Below are 26,308 nucleotides of genomic sequence, written 5' to 3'. Positions count from 1 at the left end.
CGACATAACTTATACAAAGCCTTTATTCAATAAAACAATAATCTTACTCTGATCTTACGCCGAAAACACGGCACGCGCTTGCACTATAACGGTAAATTTGATTTGACAAGTAAATTAAATATAGTCCAGGGCCCGGCTCTAAATCATAACGCCGATATTATCTACTCGTGACAATTTCTAAACCAGGTTTAGGAACACGTTCCATAAACCACGATTAAGATAATCTAGAAACGACTTAATACAACTTCCCACTTATCTCCGGTTATTTATAGAGATTAATGATTAAAATTAATTATAGTGCAGGTACATTAAAATTCATAGCTATTCTAGTCATCTTAGTATGTTTAGGCTAGGCTCAAGCAAGCGATTAATTGTTACTATAAATAACAAAATATTATGAACTAGATGTCCCGCGCGGCTTCGCCTGCGTAAATTAGGAATTTTACAGAAACCGTACATTTTCCCATAAAAAATATTTCCCCCGTTTTTCCCACATTTTCCTGAGTTTCTTTGGTCGTATTAGTCTTAGCGTGATAATATAATATAGCCTATAGTCTTACTCGATAAATGATCTATCTAAAACTGAGATAAGTTTTTAAATCGGACCTGTAGTTCCTGAGATTGACGCGTTCAAGCAAAACATACTCTTCAGGTTTATAATATTAGGTAGGTATAGATTTTTTTAATTATCGCTTGACAAACTCGAGTCTCGATCTAAAAGACTAAGAAAAGGTATAATATGGTAGTGATGATGATGATGATGATGATGAATGTAGTTTGCATAGTAGCATATGATTTCTGTTCTTAAAACAACGCCTAAACTCCCAAACTTGTATCTATAAAGAATCAGGAGTTCTCTCAGCGCCTTCCGAACCACGGTCTACCAGGTATATCTCGGTGCAAAATCTTACTTGTTGGTAGTATATGCTTAGAATACTTCTCACGAAACCAAAGTCAACACATGTTTCCCTATAAGTTTTGAGGAGTTCCCTCGATTACTTATGGAGCCATCATCAGATCACCACTTTTGTGAATATAATACCAAATTGGGATGATACCCTATATACCAAAAGAAAAATTTTGAAAATCGGTTAACAAACGGCGGAGTAATCGTTGAATATAAGAAAACGAACATAACACCTCCCCCATTTTGAAAATCGGTTAAAATTGTAGCCTATGTGTTATTCTGATGTATAAGCTATATTATTGTAAAGTTTCATTAAAATCCGTTCAGTAGTTTTTGCGTGAAAGAGTAACAAACATCCATACATCCACACATCCATACATCCAAACAAATAATATTAATAGGATAGTAAAATAATATTAGTAGGATAGTAGGAAGTAGGAAGTAGGACTATTGCGAAGAGCACTCTCGATCAGGTAAGTGTTTGGATGCTAAGATGCCACGGACAGACACACAAACACGTCAAACTTACAACACTCTTCTATGTTCGTCGGGGGTTGAATACAGATATAATACACTAGCTGTTGCCCGCGACTTTGTCCGCGTGGACTTCAGTTTATAGCGCGCGATGTCAACAAAATTGGTGTCAAAAGCTTTTATTGAAAAAAACCCTGGTACCCCTTAAATCAAAACAGCTGTGCAGTGTGCACATAATATTTCATTTTTAAAAATTAAACTTTAATTTTATGCCAAATTTTAAAGCTTATTTAGCCCCCCAATTACACAACTTTACCCATAAACTATTTATCATTAATTGTTTAATGTTACGTCACTGCATAGATAAAGTACTGCCTTATTAAATAAATAATGTAAAAAAGAAATAACAATCGAAAAAAATCGAAACGAAGTGTAAGATAATACCACCTCTTGTAGAACGACTTCTGGGCAAGCATTAGCGCGATGTAAGAGACACACGGCGCCATCTATTATGGATTTTTGGAACTAACTTAATTTGAACAAATTTACGCATTTTCACCCCCTTACAACCCTTTTTTTCAGTAAAAAAGTAGCCTATGTCCTTTCTCAGGCTTTAGACTATCTGTATACAAAATTTCATTACAATCGGTTCAGTAGTTTTGGCGTGAAAGCGAGACAGACAGACAGACAGAGATACTTTCGCATTTATAATATTAGTATAGATTATTTCATAATAATTCAATAAGTTTCTTACGGAAGATTTAATACTGAAAATCTTAGTTACCATTGAGAGTTGAAAAGGCCAATCAATCGTTGAATAGCTCACATTTCCTATACGTCTCAAAACCCGCGTTCTTAAACCGAGATCAAAGGTCGATTAATGGTTTTTAAAACCACCGTTTTAGAGTTAATCAAGGTCGATATCACTTCTTAATGCCACCGTATTATAGTCAATCAAGATCTTCAAAATTCTATTTATATTTATGTAAACTGTTTTTCGTTAATGAAGGTCAAAGTTCATACGCGCGTCAAATTCGGTTACGAGTAGAGCGATTCGACGCGGCGTTTAAGACAATGGATCCCGTGTGCTTTCTCCCACCAAGGTCGCCATTGTGTAGCTGGGAAATCGGCCTATATACAGTGATACACTACAGCGATTCCGATCTATATGACGAATTACCTTCGATATGCAGCTTGTAGCCAGCATTATCTTAATATTACAAATGCGAAAATGTGTCTGTCTGTCTGTTACCTCTCCGCGGCCAAACAGCTGAACCGATTTTGCTGAAATTTGGTATGGAGAGGATTTGAGTCCCGGGAAAAGAAAGGGATGCGGATAAAATTTACTTATGATTTTATCAATGAAGGAATCTCATTTTTGGTCGTTTGACTCACGTTGGTGATAAGGAAGGTGAGTTTATCAAGACAATTATTTTTCCATTGCCACAGAGACCCACATTCCTGTGTTTATAGTCTTATCGGTAATTGGTACAATGTACTGATTACTTCAGGCATGATGACTATTTTTTTTTCTTATTGGTAATTGAAAGACACTTTGGCGCAACTGAGTTGAGAGCGTCATCTAATGGTTCATAAAAATTACAAACTTGGACCTAAAAATAACAGAATTAAACTCGTTTTTGTTCATGATAGGATCATAAAAGCTCTAGCATAGGTATTCTTCAGGCTCCCTGAGATCAAAATACTTTCGTTGTTGAATACCGCTATCGATCCTTGCGACATAGGAGAATCAAGATGAAAATTATTGTTGATACTTGTTAGCATTAAGTCGCCACGATGAACGAAAGAGAGAAAATATATAAGAAGAAAGAGAGACAAAAACCAAACATTTTTATAAATTCTCGCCTGTCGGGACGTAAATTATAAAATATAAGTATATTGTATTTTTGTTTTTACCGTATTGCAATTTGGAATAAATGAATAGTCTACAGAATGCAAGCAATAACTTTTAGATTTTAGAATATTATTCTAAAATATCGTTATTGCTTGCATCCTGTAGACTATTCATGTATTCCAAATTGCAATACGGTAAAAAAACAAAAATATATTTCATAATTTTTTTACACTGATTAACGGGACTTAGCGGCACGCAGCGCCGAAATACCTAATTAAATCTTAAACGCCCGCTACATTAAACGTCGTTTAGCCGCCGATTCCCGGTAATCGCTAATTAAGGGATTGATATCCAAAATGGCGGCGTCTTTGAGCGCAGATGAGCCAATTTGTCAATTATACCCTTCCGTTCGCGCATACTTTTTTTAATCCCAATTTTAATCCGAGCTGCGTGTGTTTTAACATAATTTCGTTCAGCAGCTTTAAACACTAGCCCCCTTACTAATAAACGTTGTATAAGCTTTGAATAGTTATACAGTGGTTTGTTCCTGTCACACAAGTGACATTTTTAATTGGATTGAACAAGACAAAACACTGTATAACTATTCAAAGCTTATACAGCGTTTATTAGTAAGGGGGTAAAATTATACTTACTTACCTGTTATATAGGCCTTCCTCTATATCTATTAAAAAATTACATCATAACCCGTTGCGTAGTTTCTAAGATATAAGCAAACTGAAACAGACAGCGAACAGAAGCGACTCTAGTACTATGTAGGTACTAGTAATTTCTCGCATTATGTTGTTAGGAGCGAAATCTTAACGAACATGTTGAATAACACGACGAAGTTAAATTATTTTTAAATTGGGTGGCATTTGGCTAGAAATAGATGTGACACTATATTAACATAATCTAATACCATTAATCGTGTTTAACATTGCTCAAACCTTAACCATAGTTAATTTTGCATTCGATTGACGTTGCTAAAATTCAAACGTGACATTCCTAAAACCTTGCCTTTTGCCCTGTGACCCGCAACCAAAAAACCAATTACCTATCTTAATAAGTAAAGTTGGGTCATAGTGAAATGACATAGAGGCCTTGAGTACATGAGCTTACAAATATCAACTAAAGGTTACTTGTTAACTTAACCCGTGGTATTGTCGGTAACAAACGACTCTAACGACACCTGATGGTAAGTCACCATGGATTAATTATTATACTAAATGACGCCCGAAACTCCGTTGCTGTTTTTGAGTTGGAACTGTACATTTTTCCTGGATCCCCATCATAATATGGCCTTCCTTTCCCTGTCCTTTCCTTCCCCGGGTCTGTATACCGTACGTAATGTTATAACCTCTCCAAACCAACCCCCATAAGGACACCGGCGACCGCGATAACAATAGAAATCTATTGTGTCTTGTTTTTCCACGATCGAGGGATTAATAAGAATAAATAACATACGGAATTTCAGCAAATTCAATTCAGCGGATTGGGCATGCAGCGGTACCAGACCGACTTTTTTTATTTAGTCATAATGACATTGTAATTTTCCATCTTTTTGGTAAAAGATGGCCCCGTGCGACTTTCTTACGCCGGTTCTTCTCGCCGGGTTAGATCCCGAACCGGTGGTAGGCCCCAGTAGCATCAACGTTCGGAAAGTGTTTAAAAAAAACTTATTCTGAGTTAAAAAAATTTGACTTTGACTTTGATACAGACAGACACATTTATAATATTAGTATGGATTACGTCAGCTGCACGTCATGTTCAGTCAGTGTCATGTTTTTGGTTTTTTTTTTACGAATACCAGCGGAACTTGTGGGTTTCCGGGGGATGAAACCCACCCTAGCTGGCCGGAAACGGAAGAGAGGACTCTCTGGCCTCTACGTGTCGCGCCTTATGATGACTTTAAACTTGGTTGTGTAGGGACAATTATTATGTAAACTTTACTGCCTTTTAGTTTGGACTTTGGATTTAGGACGTAGAATTAAAAAGATAATCTCGGTTTACTTATCTGTTTAATAGACTTTGATTAGTTAACTGTTAGCTCAAATTGATTAAAACAAAAGCCCTATTGAATAGATAAACTACCGACAGGATAAAGTATATTATCCATACTATAATACACGTGGGAGAGCCATGCTTCGGCACAAATGGGCCGGCTCAACCGGAGAAATACCACGTTCTCACAGAAAACCGGCGTGAAACAGCGCTTGCGCTGTTTCGCCGAGTGAGTGAGTTTACTGGACGCCCAATCCCCTACCCTATTTCCTTCAATACCCTCCCCTATTCCCTTCCCTTTCCATCCCTACCCTCCCCTATTACCCTATTCCCTCTTAAAAGGCCGGCAACGCATCTGCAGTTCCCCTGATGCTGCGGGTGTTCATGGGCGACGGAAGTTGCTTTCCATCAGGTGACCCATTTGCTCGTTTGCCCTCTTATTTCATTAAAAAAACTAATTTATCGTTAACCGCGCGGAAACCGTACTTTTTTCCGGGATGAAAGTATCCTACGTCCTTACCCGGTACTCTGTCTCCATCTCTATCTCTATCTCCAACAAAAGCGGCTTGGGCGTAAAGAGGTAATAGACAGATACACTCCCGCATTTATAATATTTATATGGAGAATAATAATAATTTCTAGATTATCTATCTCGTGGTTGTTGATAGCTGAGTCATGTGTAATAAAACGTAATCAGTGACAATGTCAAACTCGTCTGATGTATTATCATGTTTTGCGCAGTATTGAGAAATCAGCTGAACGCTAGAATATGTCCTAACCTATACCTAAGTAACTCCTTAAGTAATCATTGAATCTCTCTGTGTGCGACCATAAGAGGACAATAGCTATGTCGACACTGTGCACTTTCATCTTCAATTTTCGTCATCAACTTTCAATAATTGAATGCGTCAAGGAACGTAACGCCAATATTGTCATTTTTGAAGTGTTGGATACGGTCAGAGGGCATGGCATCGCGGGCATGCCTCACTTTCGCTGTTGACTGCGCTATAAGTTATAACGCATGCCCTTGACGAACAGAAAAAGGCACAGTGTGGACAAAGCTAATCACAAACCAGTAACCACTATTATATCATGTCAAATAGGCATAATGTTAGGTCTTAGGATAAGGGCGATTCCAATATTATCGCGATTATCGCGGGTGCAACAGTTTAAAGCTTCCTACAGGCAAAATGAGGCATATTTACTAATAAAATATCCCTTAAAGGTAAGTATACATTTTAACCAGTTTAACAAAATTTTATGCTTAAATGAAAACCTTCATATTACTAAAATTTTTGAAAGAATTATTTATAATAGGTTAATGCACTTTTTAAATTGCAACAAAATTTTAAATGAAAACCAATTTGGATACCAGAGGAATAAAACCACGTCTTTGGCTATATTTAAACTATTTCAATCAGTATGGAATAACATGAACGAAAAGAAGAAATGTGCTGCAATATTTATCGACCTGTCAAAAGCTTTTGATTGTGTAAAATTTGATATAATCCTGAATATATTAGAAATTATCGGAATAAGAGGCATAGCATTAAAACTAATCGAAAGCTATTTAAATGACAGATGGCAAGCTACTGCAATAGAAACATATGATTGCACTACAAAAATGTTAGAGGTGATTATGTCTAGCTTCGAAAAGGTATTACTCGGTGTGCCTCAAGGCAGTATAGTAGGGCCGCTATTATTTTTACTCTACATTAATGAACTTCCTAACATTATACCTAAACACCTTAGCATCATGTATGCCGATGATACGACAATATTTATAAGAAATGAATATGCATCAGAGGAAGACTTCATAAAGGAATTAAATGAAATCTTAACAACTATTACTAACTGGCTCAAATCACTAAATCTAAAAGTCAACCTCTCAAAAACCAATGTTATGCAATTTAAAAGTTACCAAAGTAAACCTTCCACGCTTAACGTTGAAGTCTCAAACGTTGCCATTGAAGAAGTAAACCAACTACGTTTTCTTGGTGTCACAATAGACCAGAATTTAAGCTGGAAAGCACATATTAATAATATAAATAAAAAAATTTCAAGTGCCTGCTATGGCCTCTCAATCCTTGCCGAGACAACAAATACAGATGTCACAAGAAGTGCCTATTTTGGAAACGTGTACCCATTGCTGCTTTATGGCATTTTATACTGGGGTAATTCAACAAACGTCAAGTCCACATTTACACTGCAAAAAAAATGCCTTCGAACTATATACAACATGCATAGCACAGAATCTCTAAGGGACATATTTAAAACAAAAAATTACCTTACACTGACCGGCATATACATCCTTGAATTATGTCTATTTGTTAAAAATAATATAGAATACTTTAGCTTCAAATCGGAAACAAACAGAATCTTACGCAATAAATATAAAAACAACATATCACTTCCAAAAATTAATAATATGATTTTCTACAAAAGTGCTTATATTTCTGCTATACGAGTTTACAATCATTTACCTACAGAAATAAAAGAATTAAATGGACTTAAATTCAAAAATAAACTAAAAAAATGGTTAATTGCAAAAGTATTCTATAATTTGGACGAATTTTTTAACGAAAAATGACCTATATAGTGATAAATAATTATAAGACGTATAATTTTAAAAAGAGGTAAATGACAAATATTATAATGTTTGATTTTTTAAAATACTATATAATTTATTGTAAATTTATGTTTATGAAATGACTTTTAACAATTATGTATTAGAGAAATTAATATTATGTATTTTAATAATTATAAATTTAAATGTAATATTATTGTAAAATGAAATTAATTGAATGTGTGCTCTATGTTTTCCATTTCATAGTAAATATTGCATGCCCGAACGGGTAAACTGTTGAAACCAACAAATCTAATTCACCTTTGTAACACAGTTATAAGCAATAAATATTTCTTTGTCTTTGTCTTTGTCTTTGTCTTCATCAAATGTGTGAAGGGCCACAAAACAGATGTGAAGTGCTATCGCGGGTGGAACCAATTTGACCCTCCATTGCCTCCATTAAGAACTGTGACGAGATTAAAACAAAGAAACTATATTAAACTAGATAAAAGTAATTATAGTAATAAGTACTAGAAATTATTAACCATTTGTACAATCTCGGGTGCAACATCAAAATTCTCAAATCTTTTGAATCGTAATTCTCTTACAAATTTTTACTTTTTTGACATGGAATATAATATAATATTATCATCAGTTTGTAATAAATGCACCAAATTGTAGTTTTTTTTTTTAACTTTCAGTAGTTTATTAAGATTAAATATAACTTTACTGAGTAACCTACATAATATCCTGATTCCTGATAGATAATTATTTTTGCTAGATTTTCCATAAGTACATTTAAATTTAATTTTCTTGAACTATAACGCGACTCCACAGAAGTACCTGAACGCGAGTAGCCTTAAACTAACTCCACACATGTAGACAACGTGTAGACAATGTATAAGCTATTTGTTACATAAGTAGGGCACGCGTAGACCATTCACACCGCTAACAATGTATGTGGGTTACTCTCTGTGAGCTGCGACGTGAGACAGGTTGTGTTTGTTGAGACAGACATACAACCAGTGAGATACGTGATTAATAAACCGACTTACAAAAAGGAGGTTATAATTTATAAGCTGTGCATATTGTGGAAAGCCTTTATAATGGCTAACCTTTTCCCATCTCCTGCAACCAGTGTATTGACGCGGACGCCCGTAGGGACTCAGAAAAAAATTAATTATTAATTTAATTTGATGACAAAATCAGAAAATATTAAGTTAGGTAACTTTGCGATCGAAATTCGAAACTATTTAATGTAATTTGACTAAGGTATTTTTTTCATATTATGATCTAAATTCTAAAGTCTCAACAAGTAGGGGCTAAAACCATCTAAAACTGATGAACAGAGTAGGAAGTATGGGAATTTCCCTCCCCACGCAAAATTTCGTTAAGCGATCTAATACTAATTGTGCTTGGCCTATACTTATTATATTATTATTTATTATAGCTAGTATAACGATAGATAAGGCGAAACAAACTCGATGTCACGGCCGTATCAACGTGTTAATTACGATAGAAAGGTCGGGGTTTATTGCAAGTGGAAATTTCTAAATGCAATATTAATCACTAGATGACAGCGACATTGTTGCAATTGTTTGCCGGAAACCGTACATATTGGAGCGATAAAAACTAACTTGTTGTGTTGATCCACGGGGCTTGAAATATTATCATCATATTATATAAAAATCTTGAGAACGGCGAAGTGATCGTTGAAAATATAAAAAAAAATATAAACAGACGAACATAATAGTTGGGGAGGGGAAGAGGGGATTTCGGTAGTAGCTCGAGCGTGTTAGATTAAGCTTGCATACTGCATAGGCTTCCGACATAATATTGTGTCTAGTTAACATGGTATAGAAATCAGATTTCTCACGTGATGAAAAATTTTTTTTTTATTTTTTATATTGAAATGTCGTCGGATCTGTCAGATTAAGATAGGGGATGTTTAGTATAATACCCCAAAGAAGCTTCCATATAAAGCACTGACGATTCAAAGGTTAGGTAAGCCTGTAGGGACATTTTAAAAAATAAAGCTTCATATTTTCTTAACTAAGCTTCGCAGATATTTTATTTTGCTCTAAGCTAAATGATTTAGTCCTTTTTGTCTAAAATATTTTTATAATTTACCTTAATAAGCAATTTTCTGAATATATTTTCTTTTTCAAAACTTTAAAATGGCTGCAGTTTCTGAACCCACCGCTAAAATAAAAAAACGCTCTTATTATTTTTTTATCACCTTTACCTAATGTACAAAACCTACTAGGTCTCCATGACGCTCGAGTGACTTCAAAAATTGCACCCTCCCCTCCTCTACTATAATATTTATATAACCTCCTCCTTTTTGAAAGTCGCTTAAAAATATCATCGAAATCACTCCAGGGCCTGAAGCGAGAAGAAGTAAAGAGTGCATTTCGCATTTTGTATACAGAATACAAATACTAATTTGATTCCCGGGAAATTATATTAGAGGAAAATGCACGGTTGCTGCAAATAACCAAATTGATGCGCAACTAAGGTTGGGTTGCACTAACTTTAACTATAACTTTAACTTCAATGCAAAATGTCAAATATTTTTGCATTGACGCCATAGACGCCATATTTAACCATAACCATAGAGCTCGACAAGGTCGCAAATCACAATGCACGTGGCGAAAAAAGGAACTAACGCTGCTTTTTGACAGTTCTCCTTTACCAGCAGCGCCCCCGCCCACGTTCATTTATAACCTTGTTGGACCAGCTGTCATCTGTCAATTTCTCCGGTCAAAGTTAAGGTTAAAGTTAAATTTAGCCTTAACTATAACCATAACTTTAACTTTAACCACGCCTCTAGTGCAACCCATCCCTAGTATTAGCTGGTACATATCAATACCAATATTATAAAAATATACATCAACATAACTATATTATGAAGGTAAATAGTTTTCTCCTCAAACAATATGGACATTTTCTCTAAAAGATTCCGATTCTACATACCTGAACGGCCATTAGTGCGGCTATCAAGGCCGCATTAAAACGTAATAAGCAAATCGCCATTGTTTTGTTTCGTTAACGGAAGGAAAGCGGGTTATATCACGTTAGAGCGCTTCACACTCGCTGCGTGCACGCGTATTCGTTATGCATAACTAGTTTCGGTTATTATGCGTGAACTATGGTTTAATATTCTAGTTTATAGTTATGTGTGTATTCGAGTTGAGCGAAGTACAACCGAGGAAAATATAAACTATAAAGCCTACGCAACGCACACAAATATCGAATATGCGAATTTATTTTATCCAACTTGAACTTTCAGTAATTAATTGTAGAATTTAGTCACGCAGCTGCAACTTGCGTATTATATTTTTCGTACAGACTGAGATTAGCTTCGCAATGTAAAAAAAAAAACAATAATAAAAGGAAGTATTGAATAATTTAAATCTACAAAATAATATGATTAAGCTAACAATAAATAAAATATGTAAATAGTTTAGATTCCATAAATTTGTAAACCATTTACTTAATTCGTCTTTAGAACTTCTTTCCAAAATAGAAAGTTTTTAAATGATTTCTAATGTATATTAACATCTAAGTTCAGGACTGTTTTTGGTACTTACTATTAGAGAAATTTATTCGTCGGCAAAATGGGGGACCTCAGTGATTTGTTCGGGTTATGTCAAGCACAGTCAAGAGATCACGACTACAATGACTTGATATAGCCCGTCCAAATAACGCAGGTCGCATATCTGCTATGAATCAGCAATATCTCTATTAAGTAATAGTATACGTAACACGGGTGATCATATTTTTATGTTTTTTGTCACAATATTTTTATTATCTTGGTTTTGACTTTTGAAGCTGGGATCCACAATCCACTGGTTTTTCAATTATAATTCTGAGATTTGTTTTCCTCGCTAAATGCTTATCACACACCTACTCAAAGCGCACATCTTGTGTCGCAGCGACACCGCCGGCGGTGTGAGGCGTCTTGCGTAACGAGGGATTGTTTGACCGTGCGGATGTGAATACAGAATGTAACGGCTCGTGTGAACTATTATGTTTATTCAACGCTCGTGTGCTTAATGAAAACGATTTGCATGAGCCACTAACGGCCGCATTCACAGATTTTATGATAGCTTAACTTAATAGTACGGGAGCCCTAGAACTTTTTTTTTATCAACAAAACTTGGTTGACTACTGAACTCTAAAACGGAACCCTATCAGGCTGATTTTTTGTATATTGATAGGTTAATAGTTATCTTATTTAAGAGTAACAATGTCCTACAAATAGAACAATCCATTTTTAGGACCATCAAGTCAAAGTATGAAATCCTTTCTATCTCTGTTAGGCTACCACTTTTAAGATTTTTCGCAAATAAAGATGTTGTTCGTCTTATCAAAATGAAGCTAGGTACTCACAAAAAATTAGCTTGATAGGAATAAAAAACATGTTCAAGGGCTCCCGTACTATGAGTTTAGTTAAGAAATTGAGGGATGTATGGAGTTTTTTGTTAAAATCTTCATTAAATTTGAGTTAAGTTAACATTAAATATCTCGAATATATGTGTCCTATGTTGAGTACTTCGATTAAAGGTTGAGTACGTACTTGGTAAATAATGCGACAAAAATGTCGATTTAAAGAGTTTTAAGAGTCCCTTCGTTTGTCTCTTCTCTCAGTCTCTATTCCATCGACAGAATATTGTGTGGAATGATGAGTGATGTCTGATAACAGCGCGGCGCTCATACACTCATAAGGCTCATTATCCAAAAGGACTACTAGACTTCGCTGTTTGTACGTGTCTCCAGGCTGTATCTTAAGAACCGCTATAGCCATACTTCTGAATTTTTACAGATTGGGCATCATTTGAAATAATGTTATGAATACTTACTAGACTAACTGCTGTTGTTTCGGCACTCCTGGAGTGCAACTCCTATTTTCATAGCTTTTTACATCTCAGTAAGTTAATCATAATAAGGAAGAGAATATAGCTTCTCTACTGTATAGTGTAATTTGGATAATCTCTTGTGGTAGATACCTAATGACAATACCGCTAAAACAACCGTGAGAACATGGCCTATGAGGCTATGACACTTCACACTGATTACCGTATAACTTTCTTTAAAAAAGTTGCGGTCGAATTAAATATGAATCTACAATAATTAAAATGAATCTAAAATTTGGTTGGTCTCGCTAAATCTCAAGAACGGCTGAACAGATTTGCCAAATTCTAGTCTTGAAATATTTGTGAATGTCCAGGAAAGGTATATAATATAGGAGAAGTCATCATCATCAGAAATTTTAAGGAAATTCTATAAGGGAAGGTTTACTATTAGGAGGGAAATGATACGAAGTGCATCGGGTCTTCTAGTATTGTGTGAGTTTTCTTGATCAAGGGGTAGTAACTACGAATAATAAAAACTAAGGAATCGTAACTCCCATACTATTACCGTTTTAAATTTGGTTCCTTTTTATCTGTCATGTAACGTCAGCCTAGTACCGCTCAAGGTCACCTAAATATTGCGAATGTTTTGAAATTGTACCTAGGTACACTTTTTTGACAAGTATTGTGGAGCATGTTTTTTGACGGAGTTACTTTACCTTAGTTTTTATTATTCGTAGGGTAGTAACTAGTAACTTGTAAGTTATACCAAACGTAAACGATTATCATTATGCATGAATGGCCCCTAGAATCTATTTGAGATCATGATAAGTTTTAATAACATATTATTATAATGCATATTATGATGCATAATATGGTAAAACTTATCCTGAATATGCAACATGAACAATTAACATTATAATATAGGCTATAGGCGTCACTAATATTTACAAGTTATTTTTAATAACGGATTAACGGTAAATCGGCGGTATAATTTAGATTGTCGGATATGCAAATCAGTTATTGTTACCAGTTTCGTCAGTGGGTCAAGAGTATGTTTCCTGGCCCACATAGATATCTTGATGGTTGAGTTCAATTTATATTAAAGTTTATTTCGATTTTACCCTTAAGAGATATAGGTGTTTAGCTCGTGGGTCCTGACCACAAAGAAAATTCAATTTATATTAAAGCTTATTTCGGTTTTTCCCTTAAGAGATATAGATGTTTAGCTCGTGGGTCCTGACCACAAAGAAAATTCAATTTATATTAAAGCTTATTTCGGTTTTTCCCTTAAGAGATATATATGTTTAGCTCGTGGGTCCTGACCACAAAGAAAATTTTATTTTTAAGCTGGATGGCGCCCGCAGCGGAGTTGCGTCAAAATATTTTTAGACTAGTCTACTGAGAAGACTTATTATAAAGTCTATACTTTGTACCTACCTACCTCTAGGGCAGCCTTTCTCAAAGTGGGCGATAACGCCCTCTTATGGGCGCTGAAGGTCTAAAGGAGGGGGCTGTGGGACCCAGAAAAAAAATGGGGTGTTGCATAGATGCTAGGGGGTGATTTATTTAACCTGGATGCATTTTAAATTGAAACAATGGGGGCGCTAAAACAATTTGTTCTCAAAGTGGGCAGTAAACAAAATAAGTTTGGGAAGCCCTGCTCTGAATCACATGTTTTTTGACCACACCTTACACCTAGCAACATAGTCAGCAAAGGAAATCTAACGCTACATTATTTTTATATTATTTTCTTTTAGGCACGATCTATTTACAAAATATGACAAACTCTTGAGCCTATCCAAATTCCAAATATTCGAGTGGTTATTTTATTGCCATTTAAAAACCATTAGAATATCGGTTATTAACATCACATTATCATATTAATCATTAATGGCGTTATTATGTCTATAATTTCCGCATTATTTTGGGTAATTCCATTCCTGGGCCCGTACTATATCTATCTAATAACAATCGAACGAGAATGCCCGCGTCCTACTCTAACAAACGTGAAACGACGTTGTTAGAGCAGGACGCGACATTCTCGTTCGATTGTTTGAGTCTCAAAACGGTTTCGTAGTAGTCCTCCTGGTGTTAAGGACAAGGCGTTTAGAAGGTACAATCACTAAGGTCGACCAGTGTACAGGTGAAACGCCTACATGTTTGAATATGCACTGTATCAAGGATTTTATGTAGATGACATTATGAGTATTGAGTATAGATTGAAAAACATTATCCAACAGAACATAGAACCTCCTCTATTTTAGAAGTCAGTGAAAACTTTGATATAACATTATTTTTGAAGGTGACCAGTCGAGACCGAGAAAATTTTGCTTGCTCTGTCATGATAGCGTATTGTGCCTTGTTATAGGAGTTGTAGCTAATCTTTGGTTAATCCCTACGAATAATAAAAACTAAGGAAAAGTAACTCCGTCAAAAAACATGCTCCACAATACTTGTCAAAAAAGTGTACCTTAGGTACACATTTCAATACATTTGTAATATTTAGGTGACCTTGAGCGGTACTAGGCTGACGTTACATGACAGATCAAAAGGAACCAAATTTAAAACGGTAATAGTATGGGAGTTACGATTCCCTAGTTTTTATTATTCGTAGTTTAATCCATATTAATACTACATCCATATCCATATTAATATTATAAATGCGAAATTGTGTCTGTCTGTTACCTCTTCACGCCCAAACCGCTGAACCGATTTTGCTGGATATAGAGACTCGGCAAGCACATAGGATACTTTTTGTCGCGGAAAAATGTACGGTACCTTAGTAGTTTAGTTAGTATGGCCCTTAATTAATCAGAAGTGTAGCACTTGCAAAAACTGTTTACTAGCATGATTACAATCTCTCGACTTATTTGTCTCTGGCATCTAGATACGAAGGCATCGTCCTTGGCGCGTGACAAACCCTAGCGAAAGGCACTACACACGTTCACTCCAATCTACACCTTAATACCACTAATTAAAGCATAATTTACGATAACAGGAATTAATTATGCCCCGCCGAGATAATATAAACTTTATTACGTGGGAGGAAAGTTTCAAATGGTATGCACTGGGATATCGTGAGAGGATATGCAGATGTGATGGATTGGCGACATCCTACGAGGTAGGACATCGAAATACCATAACATAGAAGAGTAACTACGTCAAAAAAGGTTGCCCATACAATTTTCATTGCTCTACAGTCTACGTATTTGAAGGAGTGGATGAATTGGGTAAGCTCTAAATATAAGTAGCAATTTGAAAATGGTCGTTTTGCCGATCCTAAAGCATCTGTGATTTGAAATAAAAAAATGTGGATCTTTTTTATAGCCAGTAGTATAAGTTACAAGGTTTGTTTATTTTTAAGGGAAAAATAGTATATTAATATGCGTTTATGTTATAAAATGTTAATTTTCTACTTCATCTACATATTATGTCTTCATTTGCGGTCCAATGTGTGTTGTCGTTCTATAGGATGGTATTTCGATGTGCAATAATGTCTATTTATGTTATTTTTAAGTTTTATCGTGTTGAGGTGAACGGACGTAAGTCGGGAGCGACAGCCCTATCACCGTCAGCGCTGTCTGTTTTCGCGACGTACGCTGTCACTTGTAAATTGTAGGTAAATGAGACGTAGGGTTGTCAAAAAATTACAAAGAAAAAAGCAATAAAAATGTTTCATTACCTTTAGGACTACCTACGAGGTGATCTCTTCCACCGTGTGTTGTTTAGGGCGCATTTAAAAGAAAAATATTCGATCTAGCAAGGAATCATTTCTAGAAAATGTCATTTTCATCGGATACCGAGCAAAGCTCGGTTCCTATAGAATCTAGGTGATGCTGCAGCAGCAGCATGTAAATATTTACTGTTTATCTACTTCTTACTGGTTGTCGCAATTAAAATGAGCCCAAACACGAAACCTCTGCTCTAAGTTGGCGAGGAGTTGGATATCCTATTGATTACCAGGTGATGCTGCAGCACCAAGTCAACTTTCCATTATTATGTGTATACGTATATTGTATATTCACAAATGTCACGAACTAGAATGAAATATAAAACCCATCAAACGACTACAAGTGGCCACGGCCTTTCATGAACCAGATAAACCCTGATTGTTCAGCACTGAACAGGCTGATGATGATGAACTATGGCTAAGAACACTCTCGATCATGTCAGCTTTCAAACAAAAAAAACTAGATCAAAATCGGTCCACCCGTTTGGATGCTACGATGCCACGGACAGATACACACACACAGACAAACAGACAGACAGACACGTCAAACTAATAACACCCCTCTTTTTTGTCGGGGGTTAAAAACTTGACCGATTGTGATGAGTTATGAAGCTATTTGAAGTCTTGATAGGAAAAAATTACGGTTTTCGCGTAATCAACTAATAATTCATTATTCAACAACGAAGTTTCAGGCAACATCTAGTTTTAAATAAAACACTGTATACTTTAAAATCTACAAAATTTTGTCTGGCGGAAAATTATCACTTATAATATATATGCCAGATAATTTTGAAGCTCGTGTGGTATTCGGGGGATTATTTTTCCGTCCCAAATGTCGGCCAATAGAATTAGAATTTGTTTTTTATATATAGCAACTACCAGAGAAAATTTTCAAAAAATTATCAGTATAATACCATGTAGGTTGTACCACGTGACGTCGAATGGTGCAATTCTATTGGTCGATATTTGGGTCGGAAAAATAATCGCAAAAATCTTTTTAATAAGGTGCGAATGGATATAATCTTCGCAAAATGCCAGTTTTGGATAAAAAGCATGGCGCTGATAGTGAAAGGATTTCACGCATCGAAGACTCCAAACGAGTTACTCAAACTGTAACGTTTCAGATAAACCGTTATCATGCACAATACCTTTTTATAGCGAGATGAGATTGAAAAATTAAAAAATTATGACGTATTAAAAAAAATCGGCTAAGTGCGAGTCGGATTCGCGCACGAAGGGTTCCGTACCGTTGTTGAGCGAAAGATGTCAAAAAACTGCTTTTGGTCTATACGAAAATTAAAGAACAAAATATATAATTAAGAATTTTGTGAGTATTTCAAGAGGATAAACGCAAGGATTCTAAGAGGCGATTATCAGGTAGTTTACCCCATATTCGCGCTGCGCGCATAACTTGATCAACTGATTATGAAATCGTCTATCAGGTTTAAAGCTGTTTAGAGGTTTTTGGCACCGCATACCCGTTATGTTTTATGGTGGATCTCAGCATCCCGTCAACATATTGAGTCTTATTAAAATACTAGACGACGCCCGTAGCGAAAAAGATCGTTAATCGGCCGGAAACTTATCGATAGTGTGGATTTGTAGCTAGACATGAGTATTAGATGAATTTAGGTACAGTGAAAACTTTTCATATTGAAGCAACTACTTACCTTTTTAAAAAAAAATTAACTACACGTATATTTCTATTAGGTCGACCTCCAACTAGGTGGGACGACGATCTCCGCTTAGTTGCAGGCCCATGTTGGATGCGAGTAGCAGGAGATCGGTCATCTTGGCGTTCATTGAGAGAGGCCTATGTCCAGCAGTGGACGACTATAGGCTGATATGATGATGATGATATTTCTCATGCATAACTTTATATTTCGCCTACATATTGCAATTTCTTGCCTTTTTAATCAACCTACGCAGTACGCATTATGACTACGACATTTTCAGTTCCAAGGCTGAACGCTAAAAGTAAAAATCATTGTCATCTGCTTTTACAAAAAAATACCGTATACATAATAAAATATCTGTTAACGCTTTCCGTGTTATTGAAATAAACCAGTCCAAATCGCCTTTCCCGTGCCTTTGATATTATGTCAGTCACACGCACACGTTGGCGCCAAATTCTAGGCGCCATATTCTGTATTTATTAATTTTAAGCGCCATGTTCTGTTTTTGAATTTTTAATATTTTTTTTGTTGTCAATGATCACCTGTCATGATCTGTCGAAGTCTATAAAGTTTTGTACTTACTGGATAAGTTAATGATAATTGATAAGTGGCATTTATATTGAGAACTAGATTATGACTTCGTTTTGTATAATATTTCAAACTACTTGGAATACTTGAATACCGCACTTGAAGCAGTTGAAATATGTAGAAGGGCAACCTTGAAATACGTCAGCATGAGTTCCTGTTGACAGCTACGTAATGGAAGTTATCGAATGTCAGTATGGAAGCGGCCAACTTTTTTTCGATAATGTCCCTACAGCTATGACTACATGATCTCATGCTATCCGCAGCAGCTGATCTTACAGAAACATACGGATTTCACCGCTACAAGGATACATTATGATGACCGAAACTTACAGATTTAGGCCCGTATTTTTGGTCAGTACTTAAGGAGCGCCTCGGCCTCAAGGAACGTTTCAGGCTCTGTGATTGGTTGGCTGTCAAAATTTGGACCAATCACAGAGGCGAACCGCGCCTTGAGGCCGAGGCGCTTCTTAAGTACTGACTAAAAATACGGGCCTTAGACTAGGTACGGTACTGAGTATTCGCTGCCGGCGCAGTGCGCCTTAGCCGGCTTAGCTCCTACCCTACCCTAACCCAAGGCTTACAGTAACAGACTTCACTACTACTACAAGGATACACTTACAGTACTAACGGGCCTGCAAGGATACTGACACTTACTGCCGGCGCACTGTATGCCCTACGCTAACCCTAGGCTTACAGTAAAAGAGTTTACCGCTACAAGAAACAGTGCAGAACTAAAAGGATTATGCTGATACAGATTAACAAAACTAAGGTAAGTATACAAGGATAATGCTGACACTTACAGCTTTAGAGTATCCGCTGCCGGCGCTGCCGTCGGAGGAGTTGCTGAGTCGCCGCTCCGTGGTGGGCGGGGCCCACGCGCTGCCGCTGTCTGACGGCATCTCGCATCACACCATGTCACCGGCTGTCACCTGCGAATGAAGGAGAGTGTTAGGAAACTGGTAAAAAGAACAAGCACGTAACGATACTTATAACCTTGACGTGTTCGTGTAGAAGTAAAATTCGTAACATGAGAGAGAGAGAGAGCAATGTGGGGGTTTTGCCAGAAAGCATAAAAATCTTTCGCAAGAGCGCCATAATCCCGATTGCTGAAGCTGCTCCGGATCTTACCAGTATAATACCATCCACCATCATAGAAATGGTTTCTTTGTACAATAATATGGTGGTAGAAACTTAGGAACACACAAAATGATATAAAAAATACAGTTAGATAAACTATGTACTGTATTTTAGGTTTCGTCTCTGTCTTTCCAGTCTGTCAATATTTTTAATCTTTTGTACTCATTTCTAAGGTGGCATTTCACATGGCTATTTGTATTTGCGTATTTGATGTATTCGCCAAACAATTACCATGTGTAGACGGTATGTTTGACAAAGTATTGGCCTTATTTGACAAATATGTCCAATACCAAATTATCCGTACCTTTTTCGGTATTTGACGCACATCAAAAGGATCATAAAGGCAAGTAAACAAAAACAAGTAAAAGTTTGGTATTTGACGTCCATGTGTGGAAGGCCGTATTAGCCTCTATTTGCTTGTTATGTTTGTTTATACGTCAATAATTTTGCCAAATGCAACAAATAGCCAATAGCAAATACGAATAGCCATGTGAAGTGCCAGCATAAGGTGCGATGGCCATACGCCTGCAGGAAGCTCAGACTGACAATTGTAAGAAACGTGTGTATGTCCGGGTCTCTTTTGTTTGACGATAATCACCATATCAATAGCGCAAATTACCATCATAATGATATGTTAATCGTTAACTGATGTATGAGTAATGAGTGTATATTTCACGGTGACGCCTCTTCACCCACCTAGCGCCTACACGAGTGCAGGTGGATCAGAAAGTTTATCATACTTCATAGTTAACTACATAATATATTCACGCTCAAACCGCTGAACCGATTTTGCTGAAATTTGGTATGGGGATACTTTGAGTCCCGGGAAAGGACATATGATACTTTTTATCCCGGAAAAATGTACGGTTCACGCGCGAATTTTGGCGCAACGGAGTTGCGGGCGTCATTTAGTGGTTACTAAATTGATCATTAACCATCAGCTTCGGTGTTTTTGTGACAGATAGAATCGCTTTATTTTTCTGATCTTGCTCAGAGCAGCGATTCTACTGGATCATTTAACATTTCTCGCAAGCCAGCATAGCTCAGCTTTGGTGGATATGCGGCCTTAAGTGTGTATCCAATATCCCTCGGCTGGACCAGCCTCGCGAGAAAAGCCTCGATTAGTGGATCTGATCTCTATTGTTTATTTTCCTGTGGAAAGTGAACGCTCTGAAAGATGTCAGGCCACATAGGCAACTCTCTTTATTTTAGACATTTAACTGGACATACAGATGTTATAATTACATAATATACGTTTTGTCTTTGTATTTAAACCGTTTTCTAAGCTATCAAACCAGGACAAATTGTCTCAACTAACTAAATTACTAAGATGATAGATTAGCCCAAAATAGAACATGGCCGGTTCCAAAACAATAAGTTATCAGTTATCACAATAACTATGTCTTGTTAGATAACACAATATAGCTGTATGATATAGGCTTGTTGTTAGTCTCTTAGATAATATACATATAGCTGTATGATATAGTACTGATAGTGTATCGGCTATCGGCTATCTGGAGTGCACTTGACGAAACACACTTTCTAGAACTATTGCGACGGCTTTTGTCCTATTACTTCAGAAGGCTTGCTTATAACTGCTTACTGTAGTTAGAACTATAATAATTGCAATCGGAGATAGTGCAAATAGGGTTGCCATCTTGTTTGGCAAGAAATAAAGTATATTCAGATCTCTGAAGTATTTTCAACAGTATTTTAGTAAAATGAACAGTACAATCGAGGAATTAATTAGAGCTTCTGTCAAAACTAACTTGAAATTTAAAAAAAAGTCTGAGCGTCTTGGTTTAATACGCCATAATAAAGTGTTGACATTTTGATGCTGAAAACAGTATTTTGTATACTTTATTTTTCTTCAACAGTAAAAAGTATAATTTAATGAAAAACAGTATAATACTGTTTAAAACAGTATGGTTGGCAACCCTAAGTGCAAATCGATTTTAAGTCAGCACAGTACCATAGTAATATCACTACTATTATATATTCTGTGGTAATATACCCCTCCTTTTTTTTATGAAATAAGGGGGCAAACGAGCAAACGGGTCACCTGATGGAAAGCAACTTCCGTCGCCCATGGACACTCGCAGCATCAGAAGAGCTGCAGGTGCGTTGCCGGCCTTTTAAGAGGGAATAGGTAAGGGGAGGGTAGGGATGGGAAGGGAATAGGGGAGGGTAGGGAAGGGAATAGGGTAGTGGATTGGGCCTCCGGTAAACTCACTCACTCGGCGAAACACAGCGCAAGCGCTGTTTCACGCCGGTTTTCTGTGAGGACGTGGTATTTCTCCGGTCGAGCCGGCCCATTCGTGCCGAAGCATGGCTCTCCCACGTCAAACCTTATACTATGACAGTACACTGGCAACAGCCACTGACTCAATAAAAATCAGCCTTTACACTATGGCAGTGCCAGGTCATCACTGACACGGCAGTGGAGTGTGGACTGACTCTATGTAAATCTGCCTCTATGCTTAAAAAATATAATATTTTTTATCTATCCAGTAGCCTCGGAAATCACTTTTCCTTAGAAGAAAACTGTATTTAGCGAATTCTAAAAACAAGTGTGACTGTCTTATAACCTATACTGAAACCACTGAACCAAAATAAATATTTGGTTAAAGTTTGCATTGAGTCCAGGGCCCCCGTAAGGGCTACTGGCGCCTGTGTGCAAAAAAAGGATTTTGGCGCCCCTTTAGGGTCCTTGGTTTTGGCACCCCTAAAGATGGCGATTTGGCGCCCCTAGAGGATGGCGCCCGTGTGCATTGCACACATTGCACATATGGTAGCGGGGGCCCTGATTGAGTCCCGGGAATGGAAAGTATATAGTTTTATCCCAAAAAAGGACTATTTTCATCCGATAAACGAATTTCTCCACCTACATCTTTTTGCCTTTCAATTCGGATGACTAAGAATTAGCTCACATTATGTAAAATCTGTGCAAACACATTAATTTAGCATACAAACGATGACGATACAATTTGAAGGTCAAACGCGTTTATAAACGCTATAAAAGGATTAATTGCTTTTGTTCTCTGTATTCTTGTTAAAACGAATATAACAATCATAATATTTTTATTCACTTTATATAACCTTAAAGTAGAGTTGGTATTTTAAACTTTCGTACTTTTATAAACTTTTTTCGTTCTCAAACAAAAAATATCATTTTTTTATGGGATACATAACACAAATTTATGTTACGTTGTCCGCTATACACAAATGTTACCCGCTAAACCGATTTAGATGGAGTTGGTAGGATGAAAGGGATACTTAATTTAAAAATTGATAAAGAATCGTTTTTACTAAAAATATACTACCCTGTGTCTTTTTAGTGAATCGTGGTAGAATCGATTCCAAACTACATATTACAAAATCGATTCTTGCGCGATGAACGATCGATATCTAGCTTTAAATAATTTTGGGACATTACGTTTTTCTCTACCTACTAGATATTTTTCTATTTAAATATTATGTAGGTAAGTAATATTCTATTTTTTTCACCAAAACTTAATGCTTAATAATAAAATAAAATAAATCTTTTGACCAAAAGTTTTGGTAAAAAAAATATATTATTTTTGTCACTCTAATTCATTTTGCATTTATTCTAATTAGCAAACCTAACTAGTAACTACTAATAAATACGAACTACATACCGCTACAAAACTATGACGTCACTGGCACAACACTTCACTAAACACGCCACAATGAGCCCTGCTACGTCGGTATAAAGCACACAATCCGCTGCACACACTGTCAACTATGCACCGTATAGCTGCGCGTGCGCCCGGTCGCGCGTCGCGGTCGAGACTGACGCGATATCGCCAACATCTCGTTTGAGTTTCGATAAATCGGAAAATCTTTATAATGGCGATAAGTGAATCATTCCTCGAAATGTTCTGATAAGGAATACGTTTAGATAGTTATATTATAATTTATAAGGTTAAGAATATTTATACTTTAAACTTATGTTACCTACCTCTTCACGTTTAATAAACGCTACCGGATTTTCATGAAAAATAATTCAGTTATTACTTATTACGAATGGACATAGAATAGCTCAGGGGTTCCCAATCTTTTTCAGACTGCGGCGCAGTTACACGTCACAATATTTTGTCTCGGCGCCCGGCCCTACCTACAAAAACTCTACTTACAAAAAGATACCTAAATAAACACTTTGAATGATTATAGTTAGGTTAAGCAGGTAAATAGTAATGAACAAATATTATGTAATTTTCTATCAGCTTTACATAATTAAGTAATATTATAATTTTATTTTATAAAATGTATGGCTTTGGATAATGATGCGAGGATCAACTCACGGCGCCCCTCTTGCCTTTCCACGGCGCACCAGGGCGCCTTTACCTGTCAAACTGTACAGTGTACAGTTCCCTGGGATGAGGTGCCGGCGAATGAATGTTTCGCGTGCCGACCAATAGGCAATAATAACCTTGTAGTACATCTTATCGGTATGAAAACTATCTTATCCACTTTCCTGGGACTCAAAATAGTACTTTCATCAAAGTTGTACAGCGGGACTAAAATGGTCGCTTTGAAGAATCATGATATGAATCATAATATGATTCATTTTTCTAAAATCTTAAAATGCAACTCTGCTTGCAATTCATTTCTGTATTTTTGTACCAGGATTTGACATTTGTCAGTTTGACAGTTTTGACAATTCATTTGCTGAATTGATTGAGAGGAATTGCTAAATGCGACCATTGTACCCCCGCTGACATACGGAAAGACTGATGCTATCGTATTTATAATATTAGTATGGATTCAATTTGAATGTGTGGAAAATACATTAATTATCAACTATTCAACTTTTTAACTTAAATGGCGCCCAACCCACGTACACCTACGTAATTAATTCATACATTTGTATATTATGTCTTCACATATAAAACATACGATAAATAAACCCACTGATTTAAGAAGTGCTCTCTAAAACTGAAGGTCAGAGTAGCATTAAATAGCTTTGTAACATAGCTGTGTAAGGCACAGTGTGGTTCCTTTTTCTGTTCGTCAAATGCATGAGTTATAGCGCAGTCAACAGCGAACGTGAGGCATGCACGCGACGCATGCCCTCCGACCGTATCCAAAATTTCAAAAATGACGGTATTAGCGTTGCGTTCCTTGACGCATTCAATTATTGAATGCGCCAATATGAAAGTTGATGACGAAAATTGAAGATGAAAGCGCAGTGTGGACATCATGACGCCCGCAACTTCATTGCGCATAAATTCGTTTATAACGCGGGAACCGTACATTTTTCCGGGATAAAAGTATCCTATGTCCTTCCCCGTCTGTCAAAGTATCTCTATACGAAATTTCATTTAAATCGGTTCAACCGTTTAAGCGTGACAAGACAGACATACTTTCTTATTTATTAGTAAGGATAATTTTCCTGCAATTTCTTTTCTATACGTACACGACGCTATTTCTGCTAGGCCTGTACTTCCGTCGTTTGATATACAATAGACGTGGCTTATCAGCGACCCGAATAGGATTTTTAGTACAGTTACCGACCAGTTACCGTACGGTTACCGTGATAAGCTGAACTTGTGGACAATGCGAGTTATGCGACCAGTAGTTCCTGTTTCAGACACATTGAGATCACTACAATACAATCTGGATAAGTAGGGTGAGTATACGTTGGGAGTTTGTGGGATTTTGCCCCAATTGCTTTGTCCCGATGTGCCTTTTTCTGTTCGTCAAGGGCATGCGTTATAGCGCAGTCAACAGCGAAAGTGAGGCATGCCCACGACGCATAGGGCATGCGTCGCGGGCATGCCTCACTTTCGCTGTATCCAAAACTTCAAAAATGACAATATTGGCGTTGCGTTCCTTGACGCATTCAATTATTGAATGCGCCAATATGAAAGTTGATGACGAAAATTGAAGATGAAAGTGCACAGTGTGGACATAACTAAAGAGGGTTGTATGGCGCTATGTAGCTGTAGGGTCTATCGTGTCAATTATCGTGTCAAACAGTTGTCATATGTCACGAAATAGCTTCCAAATGTCACCATATAGCTGTCATATGTCTGTCTGACACGACATTTGACACGCTAGAGTCTAGACCCTATGGCTACCTAGCGCCATACAAGTTACAATCCTCATTTTACCGATTTTGTCACATTTTCAACGACTTTGCTCCAATTTACCAATGTAAGTGATAATTACAAAATATGTTAATTTCTTCTGAAATATGTGAACTGCAACCGATTCATATTATCACATAAAATTAATATTTATCAAAAATAATGTCATAAAATTACAAATGGTTCTATTATGTTAGCAAGTGTAATGAACACTTAACGGCCGAACTCTAATAGATTTTCTGTCAAACTATTCATTGAATTAAATTTTTAAGTAATCGTTTAATTTCTCTAAGTACGATCATTAGACTTAAAAGCCTATAATATAATATACAGGGTGTAAAATATTATCACTTAGTTTTGTTACACCTGGTATAATCTAAATATTTATGTATTAATCCCAAA

The 26,308-nt window shown here is 36.5% G+C and overlaps 1 protein-coding gene across 4 annotated transcripts in view; it reads right to left on the bottom strand.

The window, feature by feature from the left end:
- LOC121736273 (LIM domain only protein 7) overlaps positions 1-26,308 on the bottom strand; it is a 174,359-nt gene that overhangs the window by 71,687 nt on the left and 76,364 nt on the right. For 3 of the 4 annotated variants that reach the window (XM_042127363.1, XM_042127365.1, XM_042127366.1), the window contains exon 3: positions 19,457-19,585. In XM_042127363.1, the coding sequence (XP_041983297.1) occupies positions 19,457-19,555 (99 nt within the window). In that variant the 5' untranslated portion in view covers positions 19,556-19,585. Of the gene's footprint in view, positions 1-19,456; positions 19,586-23,452; positions 23,611-26,308 lie in introns of those variants that run through there. The other variant, XM_042127364.1, reaches the window with a different exon arrangement.

This window comes from Aricia agestis, chromosome 18 (assembly GCF_905147365.1).
Source record: "Aricia agestis chromosome 18, ilAriAges1.1, whole genome shotgun sequence".
Taxonomy (NCBI): Eukaryota; Metazoa; Arthropoda; class Insecta; order Lepidoptera; family Lycaenidae; genus Aricia; species Aricia agestis.
This window is presented reverse-complemented; position numbering and strand designations above follow the sequence as displayed.